Below are 25,338 nucleotides of genomic sequence, written 5' to 3'. Positions count from 1 at the left end.
TATTGTACAGATGGTAGTGCGACGGAATCAAGAGAAGTTCCGCGTGAGTGGAACCTCATCTATGAAGAAGATGTGGTACCGTCAGTGGGAGATGGAGATGTATTCTATGAAGCCTCCTGCGGATGCTTGGAGTGCGCTTACAACATCCATTGACGGCAGAAGGAGACAGATTGTCAGACATTTTGAGAAGTCTTTGGACAAGAACTAGAGAACCCCCTTTCTTGCTAATTTAGAAAAGCAAACTTTGGCTTTAGAGAAAGCTACTGGAAAGAAATTGATTTAGTTTATTTAATGCTTCCGCTGAACTCAATAATATTTGAAACTTGATTTCTTTGATTTGATTCTTTTCTTGATTCATTCTTGGAGTATTTGGACTCCTATAATCCTTTTTGATTAATTATTTAAACTTGCTCTTGCTATTGATTATCTATTTCTTGCATTTATTATTATTGATGATAAGACTGTGGATTCATGTGACAAATCACACCCACGGGTTGTCATGCGTAACCGATACCAGCGGGTGGGGTGTGACAGTTTGCCATGACTAGGAGGTCTAGAAGAGTATGATCAGGTACCCTGTCATATCATGCCCTATTGGTGTGGGTATTGATGTCAAGTGACCCTTGGCAATAGTGTGGAGTAGTGGGCACTCAAGAACGGCAACCAACTTGTGAGAGGACACAAAAACATTGTGGGGGCCATTCATTGGTAGGGTTGCATATAGTAGCCTTGGGCTCATGGGCGCTCAAGATCTGTAACCAACCCGTGAGAGGACTTGAGAGCTTCCCGCCCATTATATGTGGATGACCAATAGGGTTAAGAGGAGGCGTAGTCCGAGTTGGTTGGAGTCATAGGATAAGTTAACTCTAGTAGAGGAAGATATTGAACCAAGAGTGTGAGATACATGAGGGGAGGTATCTGAACCTAGGTTAATGTGACTAAGTAGTTGACATGCGCTAGTACTCATGCCAATGGTGTGGTGAGAGAGTTGTGACCTAAACCCATGGTGATAATCTGAGAGGGATGCCTTTACCCCTTGCCCAGGATCTCAAGACCGATAACCAACCCGTAAGAAATCAGAGTGACGAGACCTACCCAGGAGTAGGCTGGTGTTCGATCTTAATGTGTGTCTACCATATATAGACTAGCATCAATTAGAGTATAGTAGCATTGTTGCAATTCCCTTCATATTATGATACACTATATGATGTTTTGACTTGAACATTGATTATGGTTATATGTTTGTGAACTACTCACTGAGTTCTTTTGAGCTCACCCATCGGGGAATTTGTTGTTTCTAGATGTGTATGCAGGTGAAGAAGAAATCCTAGGCACAAGTTCGGAGACTTTTCCCTCTGATTATATAGCTAAGGAAATAATGGGAACTGGCTGTGAGATGTGGTACAATCCCAGTACTAGTGAAGAGTACTATTATGGCTCCTATCAACAATGATAGAAGACGCTTCATTCGCCGATGGGACTACAAGCTAGACACCGACCCTAAATTGCAAGTGTGCAAATGTTTGGATAAGAAGGCAAAACATTAGAAGACTTCAATTTTTACTTCGTTCATTCTTTTCAATTTGATTACTTTAGTCATGTCATCACTTCCGCACTCTGATTTAGTTTGAGATCCTTGATATTTGATTTATTTCTTAATTATATATATAAGATGGATTTATTCTTGCTCAGGTTTCTCAATTATATATATAACATTGATTTAATATATTGTGTAGAGTGGTTTATAATTGTCTGAGACCTGATCTGTTGGGTTGTGGATCATTCCCTCAGGTATTCGAGTGGATGGATACTGGTTGGGTGGATGTGATAGAGTGGTATCAGAGCTCGAGGTTTTACACTTTAATAACCCTTGTATTTCTAACTCAAGATCCATATTGCAGTTCCAAGTACCCGAAGTTCCAATCGGAAGAAGTTGTGGGCTATTCCGATTGAAGCTCATGATCCAGACCCTAAGCCCATGGATTTGGATACTGCTAGTGAAGAACCAGCCTTACTGGAAAATCAAAGAAGATCCATTGGAAACTCGGATGGAGTGTGCAAATGGATTTCCAGCATAAGTCCAGTCAAGTTGGAAAATGTCTGAGATCAAGGTAAGAGCTCCCCGCATGTTGGTTTAAGTTAATTTGGTGTTGGGAATCAACTGGGAGAGCAAAGCACCCAAGTATTGAAAAGTACTAGGGGGTGGTTGCTTAAGGCGGTTGATTGACCCAACCAACCGTCTCAAGCGACCGATCGGTCTGGTTGTAGGATTAAACCCTGTTCTGCCCCCAACCCTCTATAAATAGCCATCCACCACCTAATTTTGTATTATATTTTTCGTGGAGGCTGCTGTGGACGATGGGGAGACTGTGTGCATGTGGTTTGAGGTGAAGAACCCTCGATTCGTGAAGAAAGCTTGGATCTCTTTTGGAGGTTGGTTAAAAACACTCTTGCTTTACTTCAATTCTATATTGTTAGAGAGTAGTTCCTCCCACTAAAATTCTATAGTGGTGAGTTGGAGTGTTTAGAATCCTCTCATCAATGATCTTGACTAGATCATGCCAGAAGATGGATTCCTATATCCAGATCAATAGCTGATTTTGTTGAATAAGATGAAGTGGATTTTAGATCTTCCTCTTCTGTAATCTGTGATATGGTGTACTCTTTAGAGTCCCAAGGACGAAATTCGGATTTGAATCACCCCAAAATTAAATCGAGGAAGGGTGATCAAAAGTCAAAATTTCGGACTTAAGATTCTTCCCAAGAGAGGGGCAGTCGCTCAAAGCATTTGATTGACCCAACCAACCACCCCAAGCGACCGGCTGGGTCACAGTGGCCATGTCAGTTTGATTTTTGCTCCGTTTGGATCTTTGACTTTAATGAAACTTCTTAACACTAATCTAGGTGATCTCTGAGGTCACGGGAGTGGTAGTTTGAGAGACTTAATACGCTTTTCCGTGGTATTTCCGCTAAGACAAGTAAGGTTACAATTGCATCTATGATTGACATATGTTATGATGAATTGCCTATCACTTTGAACATGTATGTAGTCTTATAACTTGTTGTAAAAGTAGCTAAATATGATTACCTGATGATTACATGTTATAGATGATGAAAGATGTATTTAATTTATTATTTGATGTGGAATGATGTGTTGGTGCGACTATAATTGAGGATTATCCTTTATGGGTATTCCTAGCTTGGGATATTAGGGACTGTGGTATGGGACACTATTCTCTGATGCCCCTAGCACTATTATGTTTGCTAGATTACATATCAAGTAGGTCTAAACTGTATTATTGCTAGTATATTTTCTATCATCTAGGAACCATACCCAATTAGAATCCAATAATGCATTTAGGGTTAAACCGGAATCTCCGTGAATGGTCAATCCTTTGGTAAGCTGGAGGGTTCAATTAGGGTCAGGTCAAAAGGAGTGTGGATGCGAGAAACACCCTTAGTTTATGTGTACCATCCTTGAGTGGGGTCTCCATAGGTGAGAGTTTGTTGGTTGTTGGCAATTAGGGTTTCTATAGCCACCGAATTGCATTCAATCCACAAATGTTGAATGTCCAAGCGCTTCATCCATTCTAGGTCATACACAAGAGCCTCCATTTCAGCTTCAGAATTGGTTTTAACACCCAATAACACACTATAGTTTGTGGAATGCTTGCTAACTCATAACGTAACAAACCACCAGCTCCTGCCTTTCCTGGATTACCTGTGGAGCATCCATCTATATTTAACTTGACCAACCCAAGAGAGGGGGGGGGTCCAAAAGACATCTTGGCGACAGGAGGAGCTCTTGACATTGGGGTTAATCCCACTAATCTAGATTGTGGATAAACCTCCAGAGAAAATTTCTGTGTTTGTCTTTCCAAATACTTATTATAGCCACTATACTTGGAACTATTACCCAAAACTACATGAATTTTGGATCTATAATCAAGTTTGTGCTAATTGTGAACCCACCTAACGCTAACCTGGACACCCTATTTGTTTTGGATGAAGAAGAGCTTCATTGATGTTTGACCTTGATGTTGAAGAGCTTGGTTGTTGGACTTGAGGCCTAGTTGAATATGTTTTGGAAGGTCCCTCAATGCTAGGTAAGTCACTTGTTGAATTGGGAGAAGCTCCATTGAAAGTTTTGAGGTTTGGATCTTGAAATCCCTATTTTTGGGCTTGCTATTAGCTTGGGTCGATCAGCTTGATAGACCCAGCCAAGAGACCCACAGGGTTAGGGGCAGTTTTTTAAAACTCTATTTTTAGGATTTTTGATGCTCTATATATTAGAACTTCGTGGATTTCAGCCCCATTATGTTCCTTAGCCTCTGGAGAACGTGGGAAGGACCTTAGAACCTCCTCTTCGAAGCCAAGAAAGATCCCCAAGCATTTGTTAGAGTTTCTCCGTCGAATATTCTTCTACAAGGTTAGTAATCTATCTGTTTCTCTCCAGATCTACTCTCTCTATTGTTTCTTCTAATTGTTTTGATTTTGAGGAAGGTATTACACTACTGTAATGGCCTAGTCTCTGATCCTTATAGTCTTAGAGTGAATCCCCATTCACTCTATGTTTTCTTGAAGCCATATGGTGAGTTTTCTATATTTTGATCTTGCATGAGACCATGAGTTACTCTCTCTTTGTTCTCTATCTACCTCTGTGATTGAGAGGAAAGTCTCATGCCATTGTTATAACCTTTCTTTCTATCCCCATTATTTGTGGGTGAATCCCTTTTCCCTCTATCACTTTGAGAATCTACTGTGGATTGATTTTGAATGGCAATTTTAGGGTAACCATCAAGAATGGGAATCCATTCAAAAACCTTGATTTATTTTCATGATTAGACCCTTCCCAATGCCAATTCTGGATTTGGAAATGCCATTCTTTTTTTCCTAGAGTGAAACCCCTTTCTTTCTAGTCTCTCTGTGAAATCCATGGATCGATTTCGATAAAAACCCTAGTTTATGATTTGATTAGAATTCTATTCCAATGACCTTGTTTGATGCTTAGACCTTCATAGATAGTCTTAATATGTTTATGGGGAACTCCCCTTTGAATTTTGGAGTAATCGGACTTCAAACGAAGGAGGTATGACCAATTTAGGGTTTTCTGTCCGTACAGAACACTGCGGGTCGATCAAACCTAAGAGACCCAGGTGAGCGACCCACAAAGTCAGTGACCTCAAATTTTCTCTGTTTTGCTTCTGTTTCGTCTCCAATCATTAGGGTTTGTTCCTAATACTTAAACCATATTTGTTTAAGTTTGTTTAGGTGATTTTGGTCTTGTTCTTTGATCTCTCACTTGAAGTTTACGAATCGAATTCGAGGTGAGTACGTTCACTCACAATATGCATATTTACATGTTTGTTATGATATGATTCAAATGCATGATATAGCTAATGTTGTTTTACTTTCTTTATATCATATTAATTATGTAATTACAGTAGCATATTTATATTATGATTTACATACTGGAATGAATCATGAATGATGTGAATGTGAATTTGACTTGATTATATGATGTATGGAATCATAATATGAATGCCTAGATTGTAGTTGTTGGCGTTTTTGACTTTGGACACCAATGGAGGTGGTATGGGACGCTTTCCTATAGTGCCCCTTGGCGGTTTCCTTGACTATTGGATGACATACCTAGGATTGGTCTATAAGTGTTTGGCTAAGGAAACCCCTATCATATCTGACCCTATCGGAAGGGGAATTGAGACGGAGTGACCTGTGGCAGCAATGGGGATTTGTGGGCGCTCAAGACCGATAACCAACCCGTGAGTGGACATGAATAACATTGTGGGGGCCATTCATTGGTAGGGTTGTAGTAGTAGACATGGGCTTATGGGCGCTCAAGACCGGTAACCAACTCATGAGAGGACATGAGAGCTTCCTGTTTACTATTTGTGGATGACCAATAAGATTAAAATTCTATGTATCCGGGAAGGAGACAATGACTCTAGGGGGAAGGATACCGGAAAGGATTGCGAGAAGTGAGGAATGGACATATCTAACCCTAAGTAGATATGACTCAGTAGATGACTTGCATTGGGCTAAGATTAACCTTGAACACACACCAATACTCAGACCAATGGTGATATGAGACAATGGTGACCTAAACCCCATCCATGGAATGTCGGGAGGGATGCAGGACCCAATTACCAACGGAGAACCCAACAAACTGGGAAGGTTGAGGGAAGAGTGATTGGAAACCTACCCAGAGGAGTATGGTGCTATGATTTAAAGTGTGTCTGTCAATAGAGACTAGCATATATATAGAGTTAGTAGCATACTTGCATTCATTGTTTCATCTCATTGCATTTATATTGCTTTGGATTGTGTGTAACGATGTTTATTGTGAGTGGACTACTTGCTAAGTTCTTTTTGAGCTTACCCTTTGGGGACTTTTTTTTAGATTGTATTACAGATACTAATGACTGCGAGATCCCAAACTATGAAGCCTCGGTGGGAGACTTGTTTGGTTCCCAAGATGTTGGCGACTACAAACAATACAGTGAAGCATACCCGTGTGATGACGGAGCGTACCATAATTAGCCGGATCTTGAAGCTTTACTCTTTTTGTTTAGTTTTATAATGATTCTTAGTTTCCTTTTAATTCTTCCAGTTTTAATAGCTTTAGGCCTTGCTTTAGATTTTCTATTTACCTTCTGCGTTTGTCAAGGTTTAAAGTATCCCACGATACCATACGATACTGGCCGATACGTATCCATATTTGACAAAATTGATACAATACATCTCGATACATCTCTTCATTGAATTACACTAAAATACATTAATTAGAGTGATACAATACTCGATACAGGACGATACGTCTCCGAAAATCACTTGACCGATATGATACTTGATACCGATACTTTAAACATTAACGTTTGTTTGTGGGGTATATTTCCGCTATACTCTATAGTTATCTTTTAATTGGTATCTTGTTATCCACACTCTGATATTTTTTTGTGATCCTACTGAGATCCTTTCTTGATTTTTATTATTAAATTACTTAAATACAATGATTTGTTCTTTCTTTTGATTATGTTATTGTGCTAAGTGGATATGATCGTTCCTAAACTTGATCTTCGGGGCTATGGATTACACCTCTAGGTATTCCAGAAAGGGTACCGGCTAGAGGGATGTGACAAAATGTAGGGTCTAAGGAGAGGATAGCGTGCACAACCAAAAACCTATATACTTGAATAGTCAAGTTTTTCACTAAAATGATTGAATAAAGGAGAAACATGCCCTAAAACCCAATGTTTAAAGTATCGGTATCGAGTATCGTATTGGTCAACTGATTTTTGGAGACGTATCGTCCTGTATCGAGTATTGTATCACTCTAATTAATGTATTTTAGTGTAATTCAATGAAGAGATGTATCGAGATGTATCGTATGGATGTTGTCAAATATGGATACGTATCGGCCAGTATCGTATGGTATTGTGGGATACTTTAAACCTTGCTAAAACCTTAGTGGGAAGTTAGTTAATCAAAAGGATAACACTTTCAAAGGCATGAATTTGAAAATTTATGTGGTGCCTCAGAGTGAGCCATGAGACTTTGACCTATTTGAACTATATGCCGGTGTTGTCTCTCAACAGCCCCATAATGTTCATGTGTATGAGGGCAAGGTACTCTATGGTCAATACTTGAATCATTAAGAAACTAGGTGACTAGATGGTATTCTCTCCTCGATCACTGTCTAACTATTTAATACACTAAGCAAATAAATTCTCAACTAACTTCTTAAATTTTGTGAAATGCACCTAGCACTTAAGATTTAAGCATGAGAGGATAGATCCAAAAAAAATTACTATAAGTATCAACAAAAATCACATAATATCTATAAATTTCTACTAAAACTATAGCTGGAATACCCAGGCTCAAAATATAAGGGTAGTATGGGCTTTTGGTAATTGATTGTGAAAGAGTTTCAAATTCCTTGGTCCGTGTTGTAGCTTTGGTATGGGTTGAGAGCTTGTACGGAGTGGATAGAGTGGAGGATTTTCCACTATTATAGGGAGGCAAATCCAATCGCTGACTTTCTTGTGAAATCAGCAGGAAAGGATTAGACTTCTTTCCCTTTAGGGGAATGGCAAGAACAACTCAAGAAGGAGCTTCGTTGGGATGAGCTTGAGCTCCCAAGGTTAAGGTTTTAGTTATATGGTTTGGATGTTTCTACATTTTTTTTTCAATAAATTTTTGGGACTAGCAAATTTGGGTTATATGGGGAAACTGTTGTTGCAAGGATGAGCATGTATGGTTCCTTGAGTGCGTATTATTCAATTCCTAATTCCTAGTATGAGTCTAGTCCTTTATTAAAAAAATCATCGTAAGATTATGAAATTCATGATGTATTTATCATACTAGAGTTGATCATATACTAATTAATATGTAATCCATTGGTTGGAGTTTGATTTAATTAAAGAAGGGTTCATATCCTATAAGGTGCATAACTACTTTATTGAAAGATTCCATTTTATTATATTGTATTCTTGAAAGTGATATTTATTTATAATGGATAATATCTTCACGACGACCTTACTTGAACAGGATCTGTTCTATAGGCTTGTACCTCAGTATCCTTGAGTTCTAAGGATAATATCTTCACGTATCTAAGACAAGTAGGAAAAAAGAGTTAGATGTGATTGGTAAAGGAATCTAGGTTATATAAGTTAGAAATAAACAAGGAAAATAAATAAAGGAAGTTGATTAGATATAGTTGTTAGAGATAAACAAGGAGAGGAAATAGGGAAGGTAGTTGAATATAAAGTTAGGGATAAGCAAAGAGAAGAAACAGGGAAGTTGGTTGGACATAGAAGTTAAAGATAAACAAGGAGATGAACTAGGGGAAGTTAAAGATAATCTACCAACGGCAATACCACTAGGTTCACATACAATTTCTAAGGGTTTTGCATTAGAAATGGAACGTTAGTTTTTCTGAAGCCCTCTGAGTCTAAAAACCAATGCAAAAAGAATCAGATAATTTGGATTAGTATTGACTAAATTATGGCCCAAACAGTGGTTCCTTCTGCAATCCACTTCCTACTACATTACTTGCTCCATCAACAAAAAGCGTCCAGGTACCAGCTGTTGGTTCAAGTTTCAAGACTGTAGCCCATCCAGCTGAGGATTTCACCACGAAATCAGCTAAGGCTTGGCCTTTGATAGCTACCATAGGCTTAAAATTTACTTGATGCTCACTTAACTTTACTGCCCAAGACACCATTCTCCCAGCTAAGTTAGGACGATGTAGGACTTTTTTCAAAGGTGCATTGGTTAAGACGATTATTGGATGGGCCTGAAAGTAAGGTCTAAGCTTCCTGATGGACATCATTAAAGCTAGAGCTTGTTTTTCTCTCTCTAGGTATTTAGACTCAGCTCCAAGTAGGATATGGGACACGTAATAAATGGGCTTCTGGATGCCCCCTTCTTCTTGAATTAAGACTGAACTTAAAGCATTAGGCGAAGTCACCAAATACAAGAAGAGTTCCATCCCAGGGATTGGACAAGTAAGTAGTGGTGAAGTACTTAGCTTAACTTTGAGATCTTCAAAAGCTTTTTAGCAATCCTCGTTCCACACTTCGTTGTGCTGAGAGACTTCAAGGTTGTGAAGGAAGGTAAGCATTTGTCTCCAGAACGCAAGATGAAGTAATTGAGGGCTACTACTCTCCCAGTCAAGCATTGAACTTCTTTGACAGTTTTCAGCAAATGCATTTCGAGGATGGCCTTAATTTTCTTAAGATTGGCTTCAATACCCCTTTTCGAGACCATGAAGCCTAGGAACTTTCCAGAGGAAATGCCAAATGCGCACTTTTCAAGGTTCAGACACATCCTTTGTGCTTTAAGGACCCAAAAACTTTCGCTAAGTCACTGATATGGTCACTTTGCTTTATACTTTTTACCAACATATCATCGACATAAACCCCCATGTTACGTCTTATTTTTTCCTTCTTCTTTTGATAATTAGCTTAAGGTCCTTGTTGATCCAGAGGCTATGTTCAACGACATTTCAATCAATCCCCATCATGTCCTTAGTTGACCAAGCAAAAATGTCAGAATTTTGTGCTAGGAATGCCGCTATCCTTTGCTTGAACTATTCACTCTGCTCAAAACCGATCATGGATCCACGCTCTGGGTACTCGATGCTCGGAGGAACTCTTTGCAACTCTTCCATAGGTTCCCCTCTCTGCATCTGGTCTTCATCTCTGTCATCTTGTACTTCCACCATCAGTATCAAGCCACCTAGGGGGGGGGGGCAGAAGGTTGCTTCCTGATGAAGTTGAGAAAGCAAATTTAGGATTGCCTTTTATCCGTTTTGCAGACACCTATACCTTCCTTGGGAAGAAACTTCATCATCATGTGTCTGGGGGAGACTATGGCACCTAGTGCTCTCAACGTTGGTCTCCCCAAGATGATGTTGTAGGCAGAGATATTGTAAACAACCATGAATATTGTTCGAAACATTATTATTGGGGATGAGTCCCCACCATCAAATCAAGCTGAATATTTCCTTTTATAGTGGTGGAGCTTCCCGCAAATCCATAAAAGAGGGTTTCATTTGGCGTTAAAGCATGTTGGTCCATTTTGAGGTGTTGGAATGCCTCTAAGGAAAGGATGTCAACCGGTGACCTTGTATCCACCAACACCTTGTAGATCATGTGATTTGCCAACCTGACTTTGATGACTATGGCATCATCATGAGGAGTGTGAACATCCACAAGCTCCTTCTCAAAAAAAGTAATAGGTTCACAATGAGTGAACCGAGCGTTCTTCGAGGGCTCAACGGCGCACAAGTATTTCTTTTAGCTTGCTAGAGTGATTCGGGAGTGGGTCTCCCAAATATTGTATTGATCTTAGGAAGATCCTTGTCCCTAGAAGTTGTTGGAGCTTTTCCTCGGGATTCAACCCTCTTTCTAGGAGGAGTTCTGCTACATCTCCTTGTTAGTGATCTTCCTCCTCCATGGCCAGACTTGACAAATAGATTCAAATGGCCTCTAGCGATCAGCTTCTCAATCTCTATCTTGAGCATATGGCTGTCATTGGTGTGACGTCCTTTGTCTTTTTGATAAAGACACTATTTTGACATGTCATCTCGATTCTCTGGCCTGGCATGTAACTTTCGGGGGTTATTTAGCAAACCAATGTCTTGGGTCTGCATCAAAATAGAAGATCGTAACTTGTTCAGAGGAGTGAAAGCTTCTTCATCTACTCACCGGCTCCTCCATTCTTGCTTCCCTTTTAGCTCTTTATTAGTTGGCCTCTATTTGGGGCTTTCTTCTCGATTACTTTGTTTGATGGATTTCCCTCCATCCTTGTAATCACTTTAGTTTTCCTCCAAGACTTCCTCCACAGTAGCCAATTCATGCCCCAGATCTTGCAGTTCAGCTAGGGTACTGGGCTTCCTTTCAACGATAGATGCTACCAACTTCTCACTGGTGAAGGCTCTTTTGAATGCAGTGAAGGCCACATTATCATCCAAATCCTTAATCAGGATTGAGATGTTGTTGAAGCGAGTTATGATGTCTTAGATTGATTTAGAATGGCCTTGCTTCAGTGCCAGAAGGTTGTCCTCTGTCTTATCCTTCTTGATTCCACTCTTAAAGTGAGCGGCAAATGCATAACCCAACTCTGTGAAGTTATGGATGGAGTGTCTAAGAAAATGAGAATACCAAGTAGTTGTCAGGCCTATCAAGGATGCTGGGAAGCATCTGCATTTGATGACATCTCTTTCTCCACAGATGGAGTTGAAATGACTGATATGCGCCATCATATCAATCGTTCCATCATACACTGTGAAGGAAGGAGTGTGAAAACCCACAAGTAAAGGAGCAGCCATGATCTCAAGAACAAAAGGGTCATGGTTGAGAACTTGTTGCATCTCATTAGGGACCTTTTTATCCAGCTAATATAAATGATCATTCATATTTTGATTTGTTGATAAAGATTCTTGGCCACTTGAAGTGCTTTGCATCCTCCTCTTATGCACATCGAGGCACTTGACTAAGAAGAATGCTCTCTGGGAGATTTCCTCACCTTGGGAGCTTGATGACCCCAACTATGACTCCTGGAAGTGAACGGTCATTTGCACTCCTAGTTGATCAAAACCTAAGTGGTAAGCTCCTCCATGGTGGCCTTTTCTATGAGCATCTCCTCGGTTCCTCGCTAAATTAGTGGGGAGTAAAGCTACTCCATCTACTTGGGCCCCACCTTTTTAATCGACGAGAGAGGGTTCCACTGTATCAGGTAGAACTACGGTTGGGCCTTTTGGAGGCATAAGTTGGCTGCATTGGTTCACCATGATTTGGAATGAGTTCATCATGTCCATCATCCTTCTTTCTATAGCCTGTGGTTGGGTCGGATCATACACAGGGATTGAGGTCATTCCTTGTAGGGGAAGACCAACATTCAATGTGGCTCCAAAGTTAGGGACTTGCATTTCTCGTGGAGGTAAGTTGGAGGTGTCTTTTGATGGACCATCCTACGAGGATTTACCTTCTTCTTCCCCCCTCCCCGTGTGCACGTCCTTGGGACTTAGAACCATTGTTATCTGAGTTATCTCCTACCATCTTTAAATCAACGCTATAAAGCACATGGAAGAAATATAAATGTCTTTCCCACAAATGGCACCAAATGTTGCTCCAAAATCTACCAACTCTAATTTGGTCCGAAAATTCCACGAACCAAGGATTTGAGGATAAGAAAAGCAGTGACAATGGACCGCCTCTATGGACGGGAAGCCACCTTCGACGGTGAAGTCAGATTCTGAATAATACAAATCCTTGTGGAGAGGAGTAAATGCCCAAAGAGTATGAATGTTTTTGGGTAGTTATAGGAGTAAATGTGAGGCTAACTTCTTCTCTTATAAGATGAGGGAGTAAAGGTTTACTCTTATAGGCAAAATAGGATGCTTCTTGGAGAAGACGAACCTCAACCATAGGATCCTTCAGATTTGAACGAAGGGTTAGGATTCAGGATGGTACCAAACTTGCGGGAGAAGCTAAGGGCTTGATGCGCCTTCTTCCAAATCTGTTAGTGATTCTGACCAAAGTTGGCTTCAGATGTGACATGTCTCCGTCTGAACTCCAGACAAGCCATAAGGAAGCAATACCAAGGGGGATATAGGCGAGTTGGCGCATTTCTTGATACGCACAGAACATTCAATGTATAGGTACGGTGCATTAAATTTAATTTAATGCTCTGATATACAAGCAAACATACAAGGACCGTCTCTTATTGACTCGCCACTCTTGCCGAAAAGTGATAACCTAAGTCCACTAAAAGCTTACGCCGGCATGTTGAACTTTCCACGCGGCAATCAATGAGGGTAGTACCATAAACACAATTATCTCTCCCGGAAAGTGAACACCGGAATTTAGCAAGCTGGTTCTTTTGATTGAACTGAAATTGGTGTCCCAAGCCTATTGGTTCATACCGGTTCAGCGGTCTAAGTAAAGATCAGTATAACAAACACGCATAGCTGACCTCCACCTTGCCACCGTCTGGTGGTCGCAGCACTCTTCGTGCAAGCATAAAGGCTCATAAAAAGCTCCCTTTTTGACGCCCTATGTTGGATCCTTCAACACCCATGAGGAAAATAGGTAATACATGCAAGCCATGTTTTTCCCTACCATCCAGTATCAAGGCAAGCTCTTCAAGGCATCGTCTTGAAGAAACAAAATTCCTTTAGAACATGATAATGGCACATCTTGATTCCTTGATTCCTCTCAAGAACTCAGCACAGATCATTTCCCCTCAGCTTCTCAAATTCCCGTTATCATCATCGAATGTTTTGATGTTGGCCTTCCCAAAGGAAGTTTTGAGGTTACTTGCAAAATTGATTTTTGTTTCTTCTTCTTTGTTGTAACTCGATATTACATCATAACTCCATGTAGAGCTGGAAGAGGACTGGATTGAAGTATGAGTGGCCATATCAATCTCGAGTGAAGTTGCAGCTAGAAGTACTACTGACCCGGAAGTGTGAATGAATGCAGTTCTCAAGGGAATTGACGTTGAAGTATCAAAAACCCAGTTGGTTTGGTAATGTGATAATTAACTCAATTGACGAATGTTTAGTTGGCTCCTAAGGCCCATAACTACTTTGGCCTGTGATATTGGGTTGGTATATGATATTGGCTCATAGGGCTCATAACTATTTTGGTATAAATTATATATATATATATATATATATATATATATATATATATATATATATATATATATATATATATATATATATATATATATATATGTTTATGACATATTTATGAATTGATCCAACAAACAATTTTCATTTAGTTACTGCTAGACACAATATATTATATAACTAAAAATAGATTTTTGACACCATGGGTGAATAACATATTATATATCATCAGTTTGGTTTAAGGTTAGCGTTGGTTTACCTTTCAAGTATGTATGGGATTTAGGTTTGGTTTTGGCTCGCTTTTATTAGTTTGGACTAGTTTTCATATCCCTAAACTATTGTTAATTAAAGACAAGGCGGGAGGAGTAATATGGAGGTAATTGGCGGGAGATAAAAATAAGGTTTTGTTCTTTTTTGAGACAATTTTACCATTTCATCCCTACTTAAGTAGTAATTCTGCACGTGTTCATTAAAGATGCAATGCCTATACAAAAATTAATAGTTTTTAGTGGTGATAAATCATAAACAGTAGTTGTTCTATCTATAAAATTATGTTTAGATTGATTTATTTTAATAAAAATAGGGGTCATAAATTATACCAAATAAATCTCTTTATGTATATAGGTCAAACAGTCATAAATTTTTACTAATTTGAACCAGCCATTAGCTTTGCCTTGAGAATCTCCTCCAACTCAAGAGGATCCTCAGAGGACACCAACTTGATTTCTATCCTATCTAACATGCTTTCCTATACTTGTGTTTTCCCCTCAATGCAGAGGCAGTAAAATCTCAATTCATTTTGAATTAGGGTAAATTACAGATAGACCCTGTGTTTGCAATCAATTACACCTATTATTCCTTAAAAAAATCAATTACAAATGCCTTCTTATTGCTTTAGGGCCTGTTTAGTTACTTGAGTCTCTAGACTTATAAAAAATCTAGAGATTTCAAATCTATAGACTTCAAATCTCTAGAGTCATGGTTCATAAAATTAACTGTTTGGTTAGCTTGAATTTTTGGAATAAAATTTGTAGATTTATATTAAGAAAATATTTATTGAATTATGGTTCAAATGTTTGACGCTTTGATAGTAGGGGTGAAATCTCTGATTTCACCTCATACCCATAAATCTACAGTTTCACGGTTTTAGTGTAAAAAGGTGAATCTCTAGATTTCATGAATCTAGAGATTTACATAACCAAACGGCTAAAAATCTCCTATTTGTGAATCCAGAGATTTCAAATCTCTGGATTCATGTATAACCAAACAGGAGATTAGCAAAGTTGTCCATTTATAACTTTCAATTCTTAACCGTAAGAAATTTATAATTAATTTTTTTAAGAATAATAGATGTAATTAATTGTAAATACAAGAAGATCTATATGTAATTTGCTCTTTTAATTAATATTCATACTAATGTGATTTTATATAATATTGATAATACACTTTATATTATTTTATTTATGATGTTATTGCTCGTCGATCCCATGTATGAGAAAGCAAAAGCAATACCTAATAATTACCTATAATATCTTTGTCTATTGTCTTCTTCTAACTGTTTATTTTTTTAAAACAAAGTCAAGAAAGACTTTGACGAAAAGAGTTCAATCTATATTTTCTGGAGTGATTCTTCACCTTCTGAATTTTTATGTTAGTATCTTTTATTTGATAATCTAAGATGTATTCTAACTCGTGGGTTTAAATTTATGTAATTTATACTTTTATCAAAAATATCCTATCAAAAACAGAAGAAAAACCAAAAAACGAAAAATGGGAAGAAAGCAAGGAAGAATGTGCATTGTCAGATAAATCGTACGGAAAAAAACCTTTATCAAGACGAGAAAGGTGTCGTACCAATAATCGATTGCAACTTTATGAACCTTTTCGAAAATAGTCATAATGTTAATTGAATACTACTGACAAATTATCATGCCCACAAGGACACTATAGAGACCACATAAAGGAATTCGTACGTAGAACCGTAAATACAGGTGGGCAGCAGCTGCACATCAGAAAATTTCATGTCGATGGATATCGAATAAAAGATGCCAAAAAGTTTAAAGCTATCAAATCTCCAACCTTAATTTAAAACTATCAAATCTCCAAAATTTCGTGTGATGGCTAAGACTTGCAGCCATTTAAAGGCATTTATCCACTCCGGTGGGTTGGAAACAAGGTATCTGCGATATATCGTCGATACAAGGCAATTTATCATGGTGTCGTTGGGAGCAACTCGAAATCCCGAGCGACACGATATTTACAACATATCGGCGATGTATTTCCGACGGTCGACTTTTCGACCCTGAACAAGAGAGATAACTGCACTTCTTCACTCTGAGAGAGAGAGAGAAGCAGCTATGGGTCTGGTGGAGTGCCAACTTCCCCCTAATCCCCAGATCTGCCACAGATGAACACTCTTTGCGACACAGAGGGATAGAGGAGGGGAAATAGAGAGTGAGGTGAGAGATGGGGAGAAACCAAGGTGACAGGGAAGAACAGAAGGGGAAGCAGAGAGAGAGAGGACTGCCAAACTCTCTCCAGCCTTAATGTTGTGAGGCTTTAGTTAAAGGTGAAACTTGATACTTGAAAGAGGATTGTCAATATTTTTCATGGAGCTAGCACAACATTGGTGCCCTAGCTAGATGGCACTTGAGAGGATAAAGATCTATAAACTGAGAGTGTAAATCTATAAAACGAAATCAAAACCGAAACCCATCTTTTGAAACGGGTTAATAGCATTTTTTTTTTTAGTGGAATAAAATGGCTATTTTACTCCCGATATTATTAAAAGGCTAAAACAGTTCCTACAATCACAACCCACATACCAACAATCAGCTAAGTTTAATACTTTCTTCGACCAAAAAACAGTTTAATACTTTCTAAATTCGTTAAGAGAAAGCAGAAAAGAAAGAAAAAGAAAATAAATAAAAAATTCAGCGAGGAGATGTAGTTACCCAAAATCTTTGAAGTTCCATCCGGGGAGTCGAGCAGCTTTTCTCAGGGCTGACCTCCAACCATCCACCGTTTCTGGGGCAAAGCGATTTTCATGCTCTTGGAAAGGTTCTCCAAAGCTCCCTGTCTGCTGCTGCACGTCCATTGGATCCACACCCTCAAGGAAAACTGGAAAAACCTTTTGGCCATGGCATTCGGTAATCAAGGCGAGTTCTTGTAGACACCATCTTGAGTTGGCATAATTGATGGAGAATATGATAATTGAAAATCTTGATTCCTTGATTGCCTTCTCTAGCGCTTCAGAGATCAGTTCTCCTTTCTTAAGTTTCTCGTCGTCCTTGAATGTTTCGATCCCAGCCCCGCCTAGGGCGTCATAAAGTTGACTGGTGAAGGTTTTCCGTGTGTCTTCTCCTCTGAAACTCAAGAACACGTTCCACCGAAAGGTTGATGATGGGATAGCCATTTTTCCTGAAATAAAGTTGCAGAACTCAGCAGATGTGAAGAAAGGGTTTAAGTTGAAAGATCAGGTGAGAGAAGATAATTAGGGTACCTCTTGCTTGATTCTTTTCTAAGTGTTCTTGATACAACTGGGATGAACTTAAAGTTGCAGAGAAGAGAAAGTAGAGAAGAATTGAGGAAAAGAACAGACGAAATTGAGAGGAATTGAGACTAAATTCTTCTTTATCTTTCATATGGATTGGAATTACATTTACTGGAAAAAATACTGTGATGAATAAGACAAGAAACAATTATCACGTATCAGATTCTCTTCTAGCAACTTTGATCTCCTCTAGTGACTCTAGTCATTTAGGAATGTGGGAAGCTTAATAGTGCGCTTGGGTTTACGTGGCTGTCCAGTTAAACCGTTTGCAAAGAAAGCGGTTCGATGAATGAACCGATATTATTAACCAAACCGGCTTAATCATTTGAAAAAAAAAACCAAAAAAATTACCTCTGCGTCTTCCTCTTTTGTACAACTCTGCGAATTGCATCAACAGCCTTCCTTTCTCTCGCTCTCTCTCTCTAAACACGAATTTTCATTTATGTTTTCCTCTCTCTCTCTCTGATTTTCAATAGGCCTTATCATAGAGAGAGAGAGGACCTTATCCTGTAGGAGAGCACAAAAAGCCACAGAAATGCACGGCCACAGGGGACACACTGTGGATCCCACCCTATAGAATCTTTTTTTACAATTTTTTCTTATGGGCCATCTATGGTATTTATAAGTTTAAGACTTGTATTATCCATCACTTGTTTTCAATCCATTGGACTGCTACTCAACATTGTATGAACCTCTATACTAGTTTCGAGGACTAGAAGTAGAAAGATGTTCTTTTTCTTTCTTTCTTTCTTTCTTTTGTTTGTTTGTTGGGGGCATGGTTCATTGTTTCGGCGACATATCGCCGACACAGGGCGATATGTCGCCATGTCGCTGGGGGGCAACACGACTCCCCCGAGCGACACGATATATACCAAATGTCGGCGATATGTCGCCGACAAGTCGATATATCGCCGAAAAATCGGCGATATATCGCTACATTCGCCATATATAACAACCTTTCGTTTGTTTTTCGCCAATTTTTCGTTTTCTTTTTGCCAAAGTGACATAGGGCCTCTAAAAGCTCCTAGGGTGCTGCCCCCACACCCCACCGGGGCGGCCTCCCTGGACCCCGCCCGCTCACCGGGGAGCGGGACCCCGTATCTGTCGGCAACAATATGTGAAGCATGAGCCATACTCAACATAATTGTATAATGAATTGTAAACTTTAGTACATCTCTTTACTACTTGTGTATTTGTGTTCTCTTAGTATATTTACATTAGTTTATATGAATTTTCCAAACTTCTAGTTTTTCCCGCATATAGCTAGACATGTGCCAATTATAAACTTTAGGTTAGGTGATGTTTTAGGTCAAAATAACACTCCCAATGTGTTTATTAGCCTCAAATTAGGTTACACGTCAAATTTCATGTCAAAATGACCTAAAATACCCTTCGAAATAGGGGTTCAATTTTTCATCGAACCCTTGCCAAAAGTCGAGCAACTTTTGGCAACATGTCACCAGGGTCCGACACGGCGACATGAGTCGACATGTCGAACCTTGTGTCCAACTTGGTTAGCCAACGTTGTGATGGTCAAGAAGTCGAACGGGAAATAGTGGATGTGTACCAATTACACATATCTCAATAAGGCGTGCTCGAAGGGCTGCTACCCTTTACCCCGAATAGATCCTCTGATCGATGAAATAGCTGGATATGAAACTTTGAGTTTCATGGGTGTGTATTTAGGATACAATCAGATCCCAATGAATGTGGAGATGAAAAGTTTACTGCATTCATGACCGATCGTGAAACTTTTTATTACAGGGTTCGAGTTGAAGAATGCGGGAGCAACTTATCAAAGGGCTGTGAACAAAATCTTCAAAGACTTGATCGGGAAGAACATGGAAGCCTATGTTGATGACATGCTTGTGAAGAGTCTTCAGCGGTTGGGACACATTGCAGACTTGGCGAAAGTTTTTTCTGTTTTGAGGAAGTACCAAATGAAGCTTAATCCCGAGAAGTGTGCCTTCGGGGTGTCTTTAGGTAAGTTTTTGGGTTTCATGGTTTCCCAACGAGGGATTGAAGTGAATCCGCTAAAGATAAGGGCCTTGATCAATATGGAGCCTCCAAAGACTGTTCGGGACGTACAATGCTTAACAGGAAGAGTAGCATCTTTGAACCGATTCATAGCACAATTGAGAGAAAAATGTCTACCTTTCTTCAAAGCTTTGAAAGATCTGAAAGGAAGCAAGGAGCCACGATGGATGGAAGAGTGTCAAATGGCGTTTGAGAGCTTGAAGACAATGCTCGGGAAACCGCCTCTATTATCTTGACTGGTAAAAGGAGAGACTTTGAAAATTTACTTGGCAACTTCGTCCTCTATTGTAGGTGCAGTCCTTGTTCGTAAAAAGAATAAGAAGCAGTGACCAATCTACTATGTCAGCTATGTACTCCTAGATGCCGAAACATGGTATTCAAAGATTGCGAAGCAAGCTTTGGCTCTAATGATGGTAGCAAGAAAGTTGAGACCTCATTTTCAAGCACACCTGATCGAGGTATTAACCACTTTTCCCTTATAAAAAGTTCTTTATAAGCCTGATTTGTCTGGAAGAATGGTAGCATGGTCGGTAGAACTTGGAGAGTTCTAGGTAGATTTCAAACCTTGAACGGCTATAAAGGCACATGCCTTAGCTGATTTTATGGTAGAGGCTACATCTAGCAGAAGAAATTACCGAACCCAACCTCCCGACCATGTGGGATATCTACGTTGATGGTTCGAGCAACAAGCAAGGTGCAGGAGTAGGTGTGTTGTTAAAGAGTCCTGGGGGTGTTTGTCATCCGATATGCGCTGAGATTTGGGTTCGAGGCAAGCAATAATGATGCCGAATATGAAGCTTTCTTAGCTGGCCTTCGGTTAGCAAGAGCCTTAACAATATCTAAGATAACTGTTTACAGTGACTCTTAGCTCATTGTTAATCAAGTACAAGGAGAGTTCGGAACGAAGGAGCCTAGATTGCAAAGGTATCAGGAAATGATACAAATTTTGATAAAAGAGTTCAAAGAAGTCCAAGTGTGTCAAATCCTGAGGAAGGAAAATACTATGGTAGACAAGCTCTCAAGGCTAGAAAATGCAAAGGAAAAGACAATTGAACCTTCAGTATACATTGAGGAATTAAGTTCTCTGAGCACCAAAGCAAAGGAAGTATCTTATATAGAAGATGAACGATGCTGGATGGACCCGATCGTGGAATATATCTCGGACAACAAATTGCCCCAGGACCCAAAGGAGGCCAGAGTCATTCGCGTTCAAGCGGCAAGGTTCACAATACAAAATGGCAAATTGTACCGAAGATCTTATGTTGGACCATTCTTAGATGCTTAGGACCAAAGGGATCGAAGAGTGCTTTAGCAGAAGTGCATGAAGGCATTTGTGGAGCTCACATGGGTGGTTGGACATTGGCGTATAAAATATTGAGGCTCGGGTTATACTAGCCAAAGGTGCAAGAAGATGCTTTGGAGTGTGTGTGTCAGTACAAGAATTGCTAGATCCATTCGACAGTGTCGAAAAAACCAGCAACCACCCTGACGTCAATCCTTAACCCAATCCAGTTCGCAATGTGGGGGATTGACATCATGGGAAAGTTCACCAAGGCTTCTGGAAGTTAGGAATATCTGATCGTAGCAATTGATTACTTCACCAAATGGGTTGAAGCAATCCCACTGGCAACAATTACTGAAAAGAAGGTGGAGAAGTTCGTGCTAGAATCAATCATCCATAGATTTGGGATCCCGAAGATTTTGGTTACCGATCATGGAACACAATTTGACAACCCTCAATTCACGAAATTTTGCGGGACTTATATGATCAGGCATCGGATGTCTTCATTAGCATACCCTCATAGCAATGGCCAAGTAGATGTAACAAACCGACCCTACTAGATGGAATGAAGAAGAGATTAGAATCTAATAAAGCTTTATGGGTAGAAGAACTCTCGTATGTTCTTTGGGCTTATCGAACGACAGTTCGAACACCCATGGGAGAAACTCCATTCAATAGGCTTATGGGTCAGAAGCTTTGGCACCGTTAGAAATAATGGCTGGCACCCTCCATTCAACTTTTTGGACGCATCATAGGTAAAATCTATGGATTTCACCCTAAGTATAAAATGGATGAAATTTGTACATTCACAGTGAAATAACCCAACAAAACTCTACAAACTTCAATAGATTTGAAGCTAACCAAACAATTAATTTTTTGAACCATGAATCCATAGATTCAAAATTCCTGGATTCATGTAACCAAAGAGGCATTAAACTTAATAGTCATGTAGTGTACCTGAAGCTTGGGCAGACCTTTTGAAGATTAGTGTTTGAAGAAACAGAAATCTAAGGGGGTAAGGGCGTGTTTGGTGGATCATCATCTTGTTTCTTGATCATATCAATCCGGGAACATTAAGCTAAGATCAGGGTTTTTCTGCTGCAATGGTCTGGCCCATTACCGGTTTTGGTTTCAAAATCACTCTTTTTCTGATGCAACTATGATTTTGAGCTGCAGAACTCAACTTAGGCGTTCAGTGGGGTTGGCTAAGGCATTAAGGTGGGGGTGGGTGCAGCTAATTGCAAAAGATGAAATCAGGAACTGGATACCATCATTACAATGAAAGTAAAATTTTGAAACTAGGAAACGCATTGATGTCAAAGAATCCAAAACAAGAATCACCAATATGAAAAAGTATGTAGTTCGACCTAACAGATTTATCTGCACTTCCACCAACTGTGGTAGCTGCATCCAAATCTTCTGCTTTCATTAACCTCTGAAAGATCTATCAGCTATTCAAATGTGCAAACGTATTGAATTTTATCCTCGAATGCATCACGTTTGACTTCCCATTTTAAGTCTGTTCACATTGTGCTGGTAATACAACAAACGAGGTTCTTGGTTTTAAAGCCGAAAAAAACAGTAGCAGTAAATATTGAAAAGCATTACTATGTAGGGAGGGCTTATTTGTCAATGCAAGCTATGTTATTTCATAACTAAACGATGGAGCAACGATATAGGTTTTCCTTCAGTACAACCTTCCCAGATGAGTATCTGATGCCACTTCAACCTTGACTGAGCCATCAATCCATTGAGAATCCCTGAAAAAGGAACCACACACAATCAAATAATCCAATTGTTAAGACCAATACAAGGCTGAAAAGCATGGGTTTTTCAAGGTGGACAAAAAGCAGGCATTAGATGGTCACTGACTAGTCTTATAGGAATCGTTGACAGAATATTATGTAAAGAAACAGAGAAAAGCAGCTTTGTAAAAGAACAATTAAAAGGATGTAAAAGAAACTAAAAAAACAAAAAAATTGAAAGAATACAGAACAACAAAGCCTGCTATTTTGTAGGGTTAGCAGAAAGAAAAGAAAGCCATAAAAAGGCGTCAAATGTGGTAAAAATACCCTGTCCCCTGTTTTGTCGTATCTTTGTCTAAATCAACCAAAAATGGTGAAATTTCTCAGAGGTTTTAGCCAGTCTTTGAATCATGACCGTGACCATGAGAATGGTCTTCCAAGCAGTCGTTACTACACGCACATGCAAGTAGAGGGTTGCTATGACTCATATGATTCCAAGTATTAGATACAAGTTTCTTGGAATTGCTCTTTCAAGATGACCCGCCAAGACTCTATTATGTTGCAGGTCTATTTGCAAACATTGGCAAACTAAACCCAATCCCTCCTAAGGATAGCAATTGTGGATACCCCAGCTCTCAATTTTGATAGTCAGCTACAAGAGATCGATGAGGTTATAATCCAAGAAAGGCTTCGTTTTTTCTTGCAAACGAATTGCATCCTCTACCTTTTAACATACTTCATTTCAGTTTCATAAATCTGGCATTCTTTATCAACCATTTGAACTTGGAAGAAATGCACCACTGAGAACGAATTTCAGATGACAAAGACGTAGGTCCAGTAAATTTTTTAGCTGCACTTTTGGTTGAAAACAAGATTTGCACAACTAAAGTAACTGTATTAATCAAGCTCTGACCAGATCCTTCATAGCCCTTCCACCAACCCCGGTGGCATGGAAAACCAATGAGTCATAACCTTCTTTCAGAAGTCTTTCCTTGACAAGAGTTTCACATGGAGTTGTCACCCCAAACATGGTTACACCAACTTTAGGTTTTTCCGTCAACTTATTAGAATCTCTGAATCCCAATAGTCTTCCAACCACCATTCCAGAGAAAGGAGCTCCAGTGTTTGATAGAATAGCACAACTTACCCTATTTATCCCACATATATCTACCATTGATGGGAATCGTATCAAATCTGAGGTTCCAATGTAAGGAGCAGTTTGTCCACTAGCTACGGTTGATACAATAACCTTTGGCACTCCAGTTGGAAGAGACCTTAGAGAAGAGGATAATATGAATGTTCCACCACTGCCTCCAAGGCCTATAGCTCCACCAAGAACATTATCTTCTTGAGTTTTCTTCAGGTAACTTTCAAGAGCTTTACTCATGATGGCAACTGCCTGACTCTTGTCACTTGGAAGGTGCTTCAATATTTGCTCTTCTGATCCAAAATGAGATGACAGAATCTCCTTTCTAGTCACAAATGGGAAATCCTCCATACTTTCAGTGTCCTCTTGACCAATAGAATCATCAACCACTATCACTTGAACCTGCCATTTCCATAAGCAACTTAAGAGAGAGCAAAATTAAATTCCCTTGGTATAATGCAGGGAAAAATGAGATCCTAGAAATATAGAAGTATAAATACGAAATCTGTTAAGAACCCAAAGAGTTAAATCATATTGATACCTGTTGGTAATACTCCATATATATATATATATCAATTCTATTTAATTGACGGAGGAAAGATTCCTTACTTGGATTCGCTTTCCCTTTTGTGAAGTATTCACAGCGGAAGTAAATCTGGATCCACGTTCTTGTTCCACCACCATAGCTCTACTGGGATGATTCCACAATCACAAGAAAAGGGAAGTATTTCCACAACCCAAATGCCATGTGGAAAAAGATAGAAGAAAGATCTAAGGTAAATGAAGGAAACCTCCACTAGGTTTCTCCTTCCTGTGTTTCTTGGAGAGAGGGAGAGAGAGATGGGAGCTGCCTCTTTTTCTTGGAAAACTTACGTAATCTAAAAAACTTTCACTTATGTAGTGGTTACCAAAATATATAACCCTAATTTGTAACTGCCCTAATAGTGAGTTTTCAAATTTGCCCTTGGGCATTTAATTTATTAATTATATTAATAAATTCCAACAGCTCCCACTTGCACAAGGGCAAGTGTTAATCTTTCAATGTGTCCCAGACACACATGTATATCCCAGATATACACATTCAATCTCTCTGCTATGTATCTCAGATACATAGACCTCTTGTGTCCCAGACACATATGTATATCTCAGATATACATATTCAATCTCTCTGCTATGTATCCTAGATACATAGACCTCTTGTGTCCCAGACACACATGTATATCCTAGATATACATATTCAATTTCTCTGCTATGTATCCCAGATACATAGACCTCTTGTGTCCCAGACACACATGTATATCCCAGATATACATATATATTGATCTCTTCACTATGTATCCTAGATACATAAACCACCTGTGTCCCAGACACTAATATCCACAAGTCATATTGGCAAAATGGGTCGTGCGGCTG

General features: G+C 39.3%; 1 protein-coding gene across 1 annotated transcript in view; it reads right to left on the bottom strand.

Annotated features, from left to right (window-relative positions):
* Positions 1–17,896, bottom strand: part of LOC149023799 (disease resistance protein RPS2-like) — a 35,108-nt gene extending 17,212 nt beyond the window's left edge. Inside the window, exons 1-2 of the mRNA XM_089144287.1 lie at positions 17,664–17,896; positions 17,116–17,581 (exon numbers count right to left, since the gene is read on the bottom strand). Of these exons, the coding sequence (XP_089000413.1) occupies positions 17,116–17,581; positions 17,664–17,805 (608 nt within the window). The 5' untranslated portion in view covers positions 17,806–17,896. The remainder of the gene's footprint in view (positions 1–17,115; positions 17,582–17,663) is intronic.
* Positions 17,897–25,338: the final 7,442 nt, after the last annotated feature.

Source organism: Hakea prostrata, chromosome 2 (genome assembly GCF_041222555.1).
Source record: "Hakea prostrata isolate BN-2017 chromosome 2, UWA_Hpros_2, whole genome shotgun sequence".
Classification (NCBI taxonomy): domain Eukaryota; kingdom Viridiplantae; phylum Streptophyta; class Magnoliopsida; order Proteales; family Proteaceae; genus Hakea; species Hakea prostrata.
The sequence above is the reverse complement of the archived record's forward strand: the minus strand, read 5'-3'. Positions and strand labels throughout refer to the sequence as shown.